Source organism: Bubalus kerabau, chromosome 13, assembly GCF_029407905.1.
Source record: "Bubalus kerabau isolate K-KA32 ecotype Philippines breed swamp buffalo chromosome 13, PCC_UOA_SB_1v2, whole genome shotgun sequence".
NCBI classification, from domain to species: domain Eukaryota; kingdom Metazoa; phylum Chordata; class Mammalia; order Artiodactyla; family Bovidae; genus Bubalus; species Bubalus kerabau.
The window spans coordinates 31,801,155-31,813,774 of NC_073636.1; the positions used below are offsets into that span (position 1 = coordinate 31,801,155).

Consider the following 12,620-nt stretch of genomic DNA (forward strand, 5'->3'; position numbering starts at 1 on the left):
CATTGGAAGGACTGATGCTGAAACTTAAACTCCAATACTTTGACCACATGATACTAAGAACCGACACACTATAAAAGACCCTGCTGCTTGGAAAGATTGAAGGCAGAAGGAGAAGGGGATGACAGAGGATGAGATGGTTGGGTGGTATCACCGACTTAATGGACATGAGTTTGAGCAAGCTCTGGGAGTTGGTGATGGACAGAGAAGCTTGGCATGCTGCAGTCCACGGGGTTGCAGAGTCAGACATGAATGAGCGACTGAACTGAACTGAACTGAGTGTTGTGGAGCACGTAATTAATGCTCCATGATGTTAAAAACCCTCAATACACCTCTGGGTGCTCTCACTCTGGGCTCGCCCTGTTTATGATAGTGGGACCACAGCTTAGGATGTCTGTGTGTGATCCCCGGTGTAACCCGGCCACTCCACTTCTCTCTCAGATTGATTGAATCATACAAGGAAGCCCTATGCCCTTGGCTGAGAACTGCTCATGAAATATTCACAAGGACTACATTTTCAGGTCTGGGTCTCTCTAGGACAGAGATTCTCCAATGTACTCACCAGGGACACTAGTTAAGACACAGACTATTGGGTTTCCCTCATAGTCTGTTATTTGGCATCTCCGGGATGGGGCCCAAGAGTCTGCATTTCTCACAGATTTTACAAGACACTGCCTTGAGGGACCACATTCTGAGAAGCACTGCCCTGGGGCCCTCTCCCTTTTCACTGGGTCACATGAGGTTAGTCTACGAGTTTCAGAACTTGTGTCTCAAACAAATTTGCTTCTTCACAGGAGTGATGATGCCTGCCAGCTTGCAGAGCTGCCAGCTTGCAGAGCCGCCAGTTTGCAGGAGGCTCTCAGGTGCCCCCCTTGAGTGCATGGCCTGCCCTTGGCTTAGTGCATCAGTGGCTCAGGCTTTCTGCTTGGTCCCCTCACAGCCCAATCCTCCCCCTCACCCGCCTACTCTCTCTGACTCACTCCTTCCTTTCTTTCCCTGTCATTCCTTCTCTGATCAATGTCAAGGTGAGTCTTAAATCTCATTCTGTTGCACTCTCCTGAGAGACTCCATCGCACCTTGTGGTCTGCTTGCCACAACCAGCTTCAAGTCTTCAGCCCTTGGAACTTCCTGATGCTCCTTCCTTCTCGTAAGTGACTTACTGCTGCACCTCCTAAAGCAGATACCCAAATCCTGTCCACTTGGACTTCACTTCCTGTCTTAACTGCAAGAGGATTCCATTCTCTGAGAGCCATCAATGTCTGAGTAAACTTTCTAAAGCCTGGCACCATTAGTGTTCCTCTTTCGGTGGATGGAATTGTTTTCAAACGTGGAATTGAAAAGGGAATGATTCTTGGTCAAAGAGCAACTACCAAAAATAAGACTGAGATCAGCAGGGGGTCGGGGGGAGCTTACCTTGGATGAACCACTGCATCTGAAATCCTTTCTCATGGTGACTGATTCCATCCGTATAAAACAGCACATGAAACTTGGAGCCTGTGGTGCTCCCCGAAGGTGGAATGTCTGTTCCACAGAAGCGCCCCATCCGCTGTGGGCCATCATAGAGCTGAAATCAGAGAGAAAACACCAGCATGAAGAGCAAGGTCCACACATGCAGCTAAAGCTGTTTCTTGGTTCAAAAGTTAAGGGTAAATCTACTGAGGGGGGCTGAGTCCAGGAATTAAAAATAGATAATTATATACAGAGAGAGTTCCCTCCAAGGTATAATCCAGGCACAGAAGACGGAAATGCTGGCCTGGATGAGATGCGTTCACATATGAATCACATGTAAGAGATGCTAGATGAATAACAGTATTACAACTGTAACTTTTAAAAATAAATACTAACTATAAACAATCAGGCAGTTTAGAAAGCTCTGAAAGGAAAATACAAAAATTAATGCCACTGAAAGCGAACCATTGTTAATATTTTGTTAATACCAGAAGCTTCTCTTACCAACATTTTTTTCATTTGTTTGTATATACACATGTACATCTATGTGCAAGGAAATGTGTGAATATGTGTGTAGCAATTTGGGCTACACATTTGTGTTGCCCGTTTTTCACTAAGGTTGTCACTAAGTAGGCTATGTAAGCATTTTTAAGAGTGGCATAACATACTGCTAATATGCTGTATTTACAATTCTGCTATGTTCACTTAGTTAGTTAGTGCTACTTGCTCAGTCATGTCCAACTCTTTGCAACCCCATGGACTTCATCCTACCAGGCTCCTCTGCCCATGGGATTTCCCCAGGAAGGATACTGGAGTGGGTTGCCATTTTCTTCTCCAACTGTTCACTTAAGATATTTCCAATTTGAGGGCAAATAAATATAAATCTTTGTTTGATAGTTTAAGTGTCTTTTAGGAAACATTCCTCTAAAGGGAGTGAATCAAAAGAATAGAATCTTCCATGGCTCTAGATATGTATTATTAAATTTCTTACCAGAAATTTTACACAAATTTATTCCCCCACCAGAAGTTTATGGAAATATTTCTTGCAATGCAACTTTGGCAATTTTGACTAAAATTATTATTAAAACTGGGGCTAATGGTGTAAATTTGTTTTCTGTTTGTAGTCGTCTGAATTTGTTACTTTGGGATTGGAACTTTTTTCATGATTCTTGTGCCTTTCTTTTTCTTCTTTTGGAACTTTTCTGCTGAGGTCTTTGCCCATTTTCCCACTGAGATATTTATGTACCCTGTTGTGTACACTTTATCTGCTTAATTTCATTGGATACATCTCCAAACTAAAAAAAAAAAAACAAAAAACAACTTTCTGCCATCTCTCTTTCTTCAATCAGAAAAAATAATGATAATCCAGGAAGATTTGCTTCCTTAGGACTCAGAACACTGTATTTCCTTTTCATTCCCTAGTGCCCACATTAAACACTTTGTTCCACTTACCCTTGGGATGTGCTGCCTGTTATAATAAAATGGAAAATGTCTGATCACAGGCTTCCTTTATTCTTCCCTTGGAGAGTACACACATGTGCATGTATATGTGAGTGTATATGTATGTATTTGTATGTAAATGTATCATCTGGATTCAACAAATTCCAAACTGACAAAATTATTTTTATTAGCTGAAATGTTATCATAGAAAATACCATTTGAAACATACTGACTCAAGCGTAGAAAACTTCATAATCAAATTCTACAAATCCCCTCCATGGAGCCTTCCCTAATCCCTGTAGACAGTCATAAATGAGCTTTCCTTTGAAATCCCTAAGTTTTTCATCTGTGCTTCTTTGTGGAAATGGTCACATTCTGGTGACAGAGATGTGTGCCTTTCTCCCCCACTGAATTCAAGTTTCCTCAGATCCCAGACCACCTTTCAAATCCCCTCAAAGCCCATCATAGGGCTTTGTCCAGGGTAGATTCCCGATATAGCTTCAGTGAAGAACTGCAACCACTTCCCCCACAACTGCACACACTCATTCACTCACCCTCAGGTACTAAACCTAAGCATTTTATACAAACGATAAAGATGGTGTTTATTTTACAGTCTTATCCCTTCATCTTCCTTTTAATTTTTTAAATACTGCTGCTTTGAATATGTGTATTTATGATCAAGCTTCTAAGGTTGTAGATGATTGACAGAAGTCACAAAAAGGGGGTAGAAGTGAGAGAAGGAATAAAAGGAAGAGAAAACAAAAACAGCCCTTCACCTCCCATCTGGACCCTACCATCCACTGCAGGAGGTGGAGGCAGGGGAGGCGTCTGGGTTGCAATCTGTTTACTCCTAAACTACTGCTTCACCGTAGGATGCTTATTTCAGCCACAGAGTTCTTTTATTAAACCTAGTGTACGAATTCCAATTCAAAACTAATTAATACAAAAATAAACATACTGTTTCCAAGCCGAGGCATAATAAGCCAGAAAACACTCCACTGTTCTCCACTCCAAAAGGCTCATTTTGAACTTTGGGGTTTAGTGCATTGACCAAAACTTTAATTACTTCATCTTTATCCAACAAAACGAGGTAAGATTTCTCTAGGACCACAGTCGCCCTGAACTTCATGGATCTTCTGAAACACTAGGTAGTGACATTGTTAGGAACCGTATTTGAGATTCTTCAAGGTCAGAATCAGTGTAGAGTTTTTGCCTCCCAGCTCGGCAAGGTTAAGAAACGTGACATTTTCACATGACTTGAAGGGGATTTTTTTTTCTTCCTTCCGGATGGGATTACTCCATGGAAGGAGAGCCCCTGAATCCCAGTGGTTCTTAAATAACACATTGTGAATGGAATGGGGGGTGGGGGCAAAGGGAGGGGGTTTGAGAGGAGCAGTGATGAATAACAATTAGTTTCTTTTTGCCTTTGGAGGGGAGAGACTGATACATCAAAATAAGCATCAAATAGACATTGATGGAAATGCTTAAATATAATGTCAAATAAATTAATTAGTGTAGAACAAAATCTCTCTAGAAAAAAAAAATCCCATACCCCTAATTTTACGTCCTTCTAAGGTTTACACTTAATTAAATCAGGGACTTTTTATTTACCCTCACACAGATGGCTAACGTCATCTCAACAATTCATTCCCGCGTATATTTACCACACAAAAAGGAACAGTCATTTCTCAAAGTACACAAATACCGGTTACCATGGAAACCAGTTGGTGCCTGCTGCTCCTGATTTTGTTTTCAGAGCAGAATCTTAACCACAGGACATTCCAGCTGTGACTCATTGGGACTATTGGCCAGCACGCGGCTTGGTCCCGAGAAGGGCACCAGATCCCCTGCTTTTAGAAAGCTTCAAGATTTACTCCTTCTGAACAGCATTTGAGGTTGGACTTGAGTCCACAGAAAGAAAAATCGTAGAAATTAAGAAGTGAAAGATTGACATTCTTACTTTGAATATGAAGATCAAATTTGTACTACTGTTTAAAGCTTTGGGTTTTTTTTTAAATACTTAAAATGCTGCTCATGTTTTCAAGTTGCCATTTAATGTATCTTCATATGTGGATCACTGTATGTACAAAACCTCTTGTGTAGAATCTTATCAGCTGTTCTCTTAAGGAGAAGATTCATTTAGGATTTTTGTGTTTTAGATCTTCCACCCTCCACACCACCCTGAAATATCTCAACCACTCTTAAGACACTCAAAGAGGAAGGAAATCTCTTGCCTAAGCCACATTTACCAATTTCTATCTACTTCCTTTGCGTGGGTTTGATAATTTGGTGCTTGCATGGCTGAGGAGACCATTAGAGATTTCAGACTATGATTGCAACATAAAATGATCTGTGGACTCCAAAATAGTATGGACCCATGCATACAAATGGAAGACAGAAAACCAAAGACTCACCACTGACAGAGTGAGATTTGTAAGATTAAGGTTTCTGTAGGTACTTTATGAATCACTGGAACTCAAGTCTGGAGGAATCACTGCTCCCTCGGTGTGAATCAACCTTATGAACTGCAAGATGCTCAGGACAGAAATGTAGTTTTCAAGCACTGCTTGGTTGCTAAATTCTTTGATGATTTTGAAAATTTGTGATCCTAATGAATGAAATTATAACTAACTCCTATCTCAGCTTGGGATGTACAGACAGACTTCTATTCTAAACTCATTTTAGAATGACAGTGAATTACATCTAAAACTCAACCCTTTCTATCATAGAAGTGAAGTGAAGTGTTAGTTTCTCAGTCATGTTCGACTCTTTATGACCCCATGGACGGTAGCCTGTCAGGCTCCTCTGTCCATGGGATTCTCCAGGCAAGAATACTGGAGTGGGTAGCCATTCCCTGGTTCAGGGGATCTTTCCAACCCAGGGATCAAACTCAGGTCTCCTGCATTGCAGGCAGATTCTTTACGGCTGAGCCACCAAGGAAGCCCTCTCTATTATAGACTGGCAGCTAGTTCATACTTTTCTAAGTACTGTTTTTCTTATTTACTTGAAATTTTTCTGGAAGAAAATAATGTTTATAGTGGAGGATTAATTTTAAGAATAATTAAATATAACTCATACAAAGAAATCAAATCAAGAGCTTTTTGGGGAAGATATCATTAAAATATGCAAACATTTCTGGAAAAAAAAAATTTGGTCCATTTCCTATTACAAATCTTTAAAAACTCCAAAAGAACTTTATCCTTTAGAGTTTAGCATGTAGGTAAAATAATTTATCTGCTGTGAGGGAGAATTCTAGGTATAGTTGAGAGTTCCTAATATTTTTAGAGAAGAAAACTTCTGGTCAATGTAAAGAAGATAGTTACATTTCTGAGAATTACACTCAATGAGTCCATAGCGTGGCTTTTGAGAGTCAAGGTCACTAGGAGAAGATTATGTTTCAGCTGAGAGCAGGACAGTGACTGACTGTAGGAACACATTAGCGTGCACAGCAAAGGACAGAATGGTATGGACCCAGCGGAAGCAGAAGGTATTAAGAAGAGGCGGTCAGGATACACAGGGAAGCCTGGCGGGTTGCAGTCCATACAGTTGCAAAGTCGGACATGACTGAGAGACTGAACTGAATATGGCCAGTGTTGGCCTCTAGATTCAAAATCCAGTCTAGCTCTTAAAATTCACTTAGAACATAAACTTGTGGAAATTACTTAACCTCCATAAGCTAAGAGTTCTTTGCAAACTTGGCCTCTTAATGGTACTTGTCTCATAGGGCTGTTGTGGTTAGCATACCAAAAAAAACATATAATAGGTTGGGTGTGAGTCCTGGCATATGCACTCAAATGTTATTCTAATTCTTGGTCAGTGGCAAAGGGAACCAACATTGCTTCTAAAGAAACTCTACTGGAAGTAACTTTGACAGAAAATAATATGATGGGTAAAAAGAACTTGAACTGACTCATGTAAAATATTTCTCAGAAATCATCCCTGGCAGACCAGATAGGGAAGCAAGAAATCAATGAATCACTTGGGAGGAGATGCAGGCCCATGGCCGGCAGGGTGTTGCTATGACAACCTGGTTTTGTGTGGAGACTGAGGCCATCCCTGTCATGTGGGGTGCAGAGCTCAGCACAGATCATACAGTGGGGGAGTCTGAAAGCGTGGAGTATGTGGGTGGAGGAAGGTGGTGGATCATCACAGGTCTGGTGGTGAAGAGGACATTGGGCAATCTGTCAAGGCTGCCCTGGTGACAGATCAGGGAACAACCACTGGATAGCAAAATACATGTGTTTTTTCCTGTTGCAGCCTCCACCCCACTTTCCGCCTGGCCAGCCTGCAGCTCCGGCTGCTTGGCCACTGGAGCTCCTGAGAGGACCAGGAACTGCCGAATTCTTGGAGCACCTCTTCAGATTTTCCCCACCCCAACATCAATTGTACCAGGAACTATGGGAGCTGCTTTGTTAGAACAGTTACTGAGAACACTGTTGCCCAAGTTTACACGCAAATCTCCTGGCTTGGAACTTTCAGAGTTTACTTTAAATCTGAAAGGCTTTGAGATGTTCTTGTAAGAACAGAAGAAACTGCCGAGCAAGATTCATCTAGAAGGGTAAAAGGCCCCCAGTGTGGATGACAAGAGCCTGGGCAGGGAGGGACTGCAGTGGGGAGGTGTGGTAAAAATGCAACCCGATTGTGGAAGATAAATTAGACAAATGTTTAAATAAACATGCATAAGCAGAGCACCGCTGGCTCTGTGACACCCCAGGGGGTGGGGGGATGAGGGCGTGAAGGTTCCAGCATGGGACACAAGGGTGGGCACAGTGCAGTAGGTACAGAGGCACATCTTGCCCACCCCCTACTCCCCCCTTCCCACCAGGCGCAGGAAAAGCCATTGCCATGTGCTGCAGGGTGGAGCAGGAAGCATGAGGTACCCGTCTAAAATTAAACAATGACTCACAACCCTGAGCTTTGCATGAGACCAAGAAATCCATTGAAAGCCCACATTTGGAATTATTTTGTGTAGCTCTGAATTAAATGTTGGACTCCAATACAGACCATACAGTCACGTTCCATGTGGTGGCTAGTTGCTGTCCTCTCTTAATAGTGCATGGATATTTATTTCTGCTTGCTACATATTACTTATTTTAGACGCCACCAAGGCTGATTTGGGTTGGTTTATTTGCTTGTTTTTTTAATCATTGTCTAATCATGGAGTATGCAAAAGTTTAACTACAAAGACATTTTACCTCAGCACTGTTTATAATAGTGGACATTTGCAAAGATTCTAAGTGTTTCTCAAGGAGAATGGGTTGTTGAATTATGATGATGAAACATTTGATGTTGCAAATGATGTGGTGTAATAAGTGTGATGTGGTGTGTTACATGTAACATGTAAGCTACTGTTACATGTTTAAAAAGTCATTAAAGAATAATACTACAGAACTTATGATGGAGGGGGGAAGAATGGGGGAAGGGATAATTAAGGAGTTTGGGATCAACATGTACACACTGCTGTATTTAAAATGGATAACCTACTGCATTGCACAGGGCACTCTAGTCCCTTTGCTGTCCACCTGAAACTATCACAATGTTTTTAATCAGCTGGATTCCAATAGAAAATAAAAAGTTTAAAAAATGCAAAAAAAGAGAATAGTACATACAAAATGATCCTCCTTGAATATTAAAATAAAATAGGGAGGGACTTTAGTAAGTAAATGTCACCAAATATTATCAGTAGTGATATAATTTGTGTTATTTTTATTTTATCTAGGTTTTTCTATATTTTCCATATTGTCTGCAATGACTGTATTCCTATGTGATCAGAGAAGTTTATTTTTTAAAGTATTATCTCTGGGACCCTATTGACATGGCAAGGTAGATATGTATTGGTAATATTTTTCCAGGCTCAGAATTTCATACCCTTTTAGGTTCTCAGATACCCAGCTGGTCTACTAAAAATATTGCACTGTCTGTCTCCATAATCTTTTTCATGTATTTCAAGATTATCCCTGAAAATTAGCCCATTAAAATGCTATTATATAAGGTAATCAGCATTAATTTAAAACCATATTTTGTCCCTAATGCTTCCTTTTTAAAATCATAACTAGGCTTTTATTATTAATTAGACTAATTCTGTATTTAAAAAAAGCATCCTTTCAGTTGTCCAGGGACTAAAGAGCTCTTACGAACATAAATTTTGATAGTCACTGATGGACCAATAAGCACCTAATTCCCTCCATAGTGGGAAGTGAAATGCTTTGAAAGTCAAGCATGTTCTCCCTAGTGTGTACAATGAACATTTAGTTCTATGAACCACAGCCTTTCCTCTGCCAACTATACTATTGTGAAGCATTCAGCATTTAAAAAAATTATTCTGCCTCCTACGAGCCTCACCATCTGCTACAGATGGACTCAGAAACAGGGAGATAACCATAACGCAACATGAAACCATAGAAGCTGGAGCTGGAAGGACCCAGAGCACAGCCACACACTCTTTTCCAATTGAGGGAGGGCAAGAAAAGAAAGCTTGTTCAATAAGTAAGAAACCTTGTTCAATAAATAAGTCCATGTAAGAACTGAAGGGTAAAGATGTCACTTTTGGACTTGCTTGGTGGTACAATAGTTAAGGGGCTTCCCAGGTAGCTTAGCTGGTAAAGAATCTGCCTGTAATGCAGGAGACTCCGGTTCTATTCCTGGGTCGAGAAGATCCCCTGGAGAGGGGATAAATTACCCACTCCAGTCTTCTTGGGTTTCCCTGGTGACTCAGATGGCAAAGAATTCACCTGCAATGCGGGAGAACTGGGTTTGATCCCTGAGTTGGGAAGATGCCCTGGAGAAGGGAAAGGCAACCCATTCCAGTTTCTGGCCTGGAGAATCCCATGGACAGAGGAGCCTGGTGGGCTACAGTCCATGGGGTCACAAAGAGTCAGACACGACTGAGCAACTAAGCACCGCACAGCAGCACAGTAGTTAAGAATCCGCCTGCCAATGCAGGGGACACTTGATCCCTGGCCTGGGACGATCCCACAGGCACTGGAGCAACGAAGCCCATACGCTGCAACTACCGAGCCTGTGCACCTAGAGCTGGTGCTCTGCAGCTGAAGCCACCGCAGTGCGAAGCCCACGGGCTACAATGGCAAGCAGCTCCTGCTGGCCACAAATAGAGAGCCTGCTTTCAGCAACAGAGACCCAGCACAGCCATAAATAAATAATTTTTTAAAAATATGTCATTTTTGACAAAATTCTGAAATGTTGCAGGTGGAAATTGTTCCCATTGTAAAAAGTAGTTGATCAGTGTAATTAATCAAAATTCACAGCAGCTCCTAACTTTTGGATTCAGCCTTCTGATCGACACCTTCGCCTTCGTGCCATGTGCCTGTTGGATGGTAGACGGGGCCTTACATGCATGCACTTGATGCCTGTGGTCTGAGGAGCAAAGTAAGCTGAGGACCACCCGGAAAGGAAGTGTGCAAAGAGCACTTTCAAGTTCTGAGCATCTAATGGCATTTTCACTGGCTTCCAGGTAGTGTGGAAATTATTGGTAAGGCTGATTATTATTTATCCTGATCCTGTCCTTCGTGTTTGAGAGGATATTGAGAGGGAAAACACAATTTCTTTTGAATCTGAGAGCAAAGGCTCTCTTTTGAAGTCTAGTGTGTTTGCCTCATTAACAGCAGCAAATTAATGCAATTACATGAAAACTCTTCCTTGTTAGGGATGGTGAGAAATGATCAGCATTTTTTAAGGAAAGGGATTTTGGTCATACTGAGATAAACATCTCTCCTTTTAAATTTTGTAATTTAAAAAATCACATTTTACTTGGGCAACTGTGGAGTCTTCAAAGTCTTCTAAAATGCTTCTTATTATAATTAATGACACTACAAAGTATTTGGCTTAATTAACCAATGGATACGCTTCATTCTAAACTCCTTTGAGTCCAGATCCTGCTCTGTCCAATACTAGATTCATATCCGGTAGAGAGGCCTCAACCGAATCATTTGGCACACTGTTTTCACTTTTTATGTGTGGTTTTGAATAGCGGTTGCCCTTAGAATTGAAATAGCTTATCTCTGAATTCTAAGCAACATGCCAGCCATCCTAGAAGCAGACTTCCTCTAACAGACAGTTCCAGGAAGCATGACTCATCTGTCCAGGAAGTGTTTAAGGAGGTGCCACGATAATAGAGTCAGTGCAGACCCACTGCTGCTACCACGTCCTATCTCCTCCACTTCTCTGCTTTTCTTTGGCCAGCAAAGGGGATTTTAACTACTTCACTCTTAGATTCAGATAACACCCAATCCCTGTGGCTTTGGGAGGAAATCTGAGAGGCCAGAGAAGGGAAGCCCTGCTTTCAACACAGGGCCAATCTAAGCTAGTCACATTGGGAAGGCTGTTTTGGAAACTGTAGCTTTTCATTTACTGCAAAATGTTTTAGAACAACAAATTATCATAAAATTGTGTTTATGTTAAAAAATAATAAATAATATTTATTAGCACTTACTCTGTGCTGAGTATCATTCTAAGCCCTTTCCATGTATTATGTAATTTTTTTTGTGCTCAGTCACTTCAGTCATGTCTGACTCTTTGCAACTATGGACTGTAGCCCTTCAGACTCCTCTTGTCCATGGGATTCTCCAGACAAGAATACTGGAGTGGGTTACCATGCCCTCCTCCAGGGAATCTTCCCAAACCAGGAATCAAACCCATATCTCTGATATCTCCTGCATTGCAGGCAGCTTCTTTACCAGCTTCTTTACACTGAGCCTGCATTGCAGGCAGCTTCTTTACCACTGAGCCAAACTTCATTTAAAAAAAAATTTTTTAACTCTTCTAGTTAAGTTTCTAAGCTTATTAAATGAGAGAATTGAGAAGTGATCATTGTCTAAGGCCATATGATTTTTAAATTTTATTCATTCTGTGCTAGATCTTTGTTGCTGCCCGCAGGCTTCCCTAGTTGTGGTAGGAGGGGCTGCTCTCCAGTTATGTGCTCAGGGGTCTCATTGTGTTGGCTCTTGTTGTGCAGCATGGGTTGTAGGTACACATGCTCAGTAGTGGTGGCAGATTGGCTTTAGTTGCTCTGAGGCATGTAGGATTTTCCAGGACAAGGGATCGAACCTGTGTCCCCTGCATCAGCAGGCAGATTCTCATCCACTGGACCACCAGGGAAGCCCCATGTATTACCTACTTTAAAATTCCAGAAGCCCTATTATGCAGATAGTATTGTTATCTCCATTTTAGAGCTCTGGAAACTGAGGCATAGAGAAGTAATTCAACATTTTGAAAGGCATCAACAACTCAAGAATTGCTCTTGTTTACTTCACTGGCAATTAGTTTTAAAAATAAGAATTGTTAAATTAAAAAAAAAACAAAAACAAAAAAACAGCAAAGTCCTTATTCTCTGTGATAACAGAGACTAACAAAAATAATTTTTTAAGTTACAGTGCTAACACCCAAAACTCCTGTTAGTCAATGGAATTGACATTTCTTTATTATATTTCTTAATAGAGCTTGGAGTGAAATAAGTGGACCAAAATGTTGGCTTTCCCATTTATCCTTTGTGAGAATTGTAAAAATGCATTATGGAAGCAGGCTATAGACAGAAAACAAGAAGAAAATTAAATGTCTTGAGAGATGAACCATTAATTATATTTCAGCCCCTAAAGAATTAAATGCTCTCTATTTAGGAATTTCTTTATACCTAACTGGACTTCCTAGGTGGTGCTAGCGGTAAAGAACCCACCTGTCAATGCAGGAGATACAAGAGACGTGCATTTGATCCTTAAGTC

At 41.1% G+C, this 12,620-nt stretch overlaps 1 protein-coding gene across 1 annotated transcript in view; it reads right to left on the bottom strand.

Annotated features, from left to right (window-relative positions):
• The window catches only part of CUBN (cubilin), a 260,122-nt gene that overhangs the window by 164,173 nt on the left and 83,329 nt on the right, over positions 1-12,620 (bottom strand). Inside the window, exon 28 of the mRNA XM_055543913.1 lies at positions 1,411-1,561. Within this exon, the coding sequence (XP_055399888.1) occupies positions 1,411-1,561 (151 nt within the window). The remainder of the gene's footprint in view (positions 1-1,410; positions 1,562-12,620) is intronic.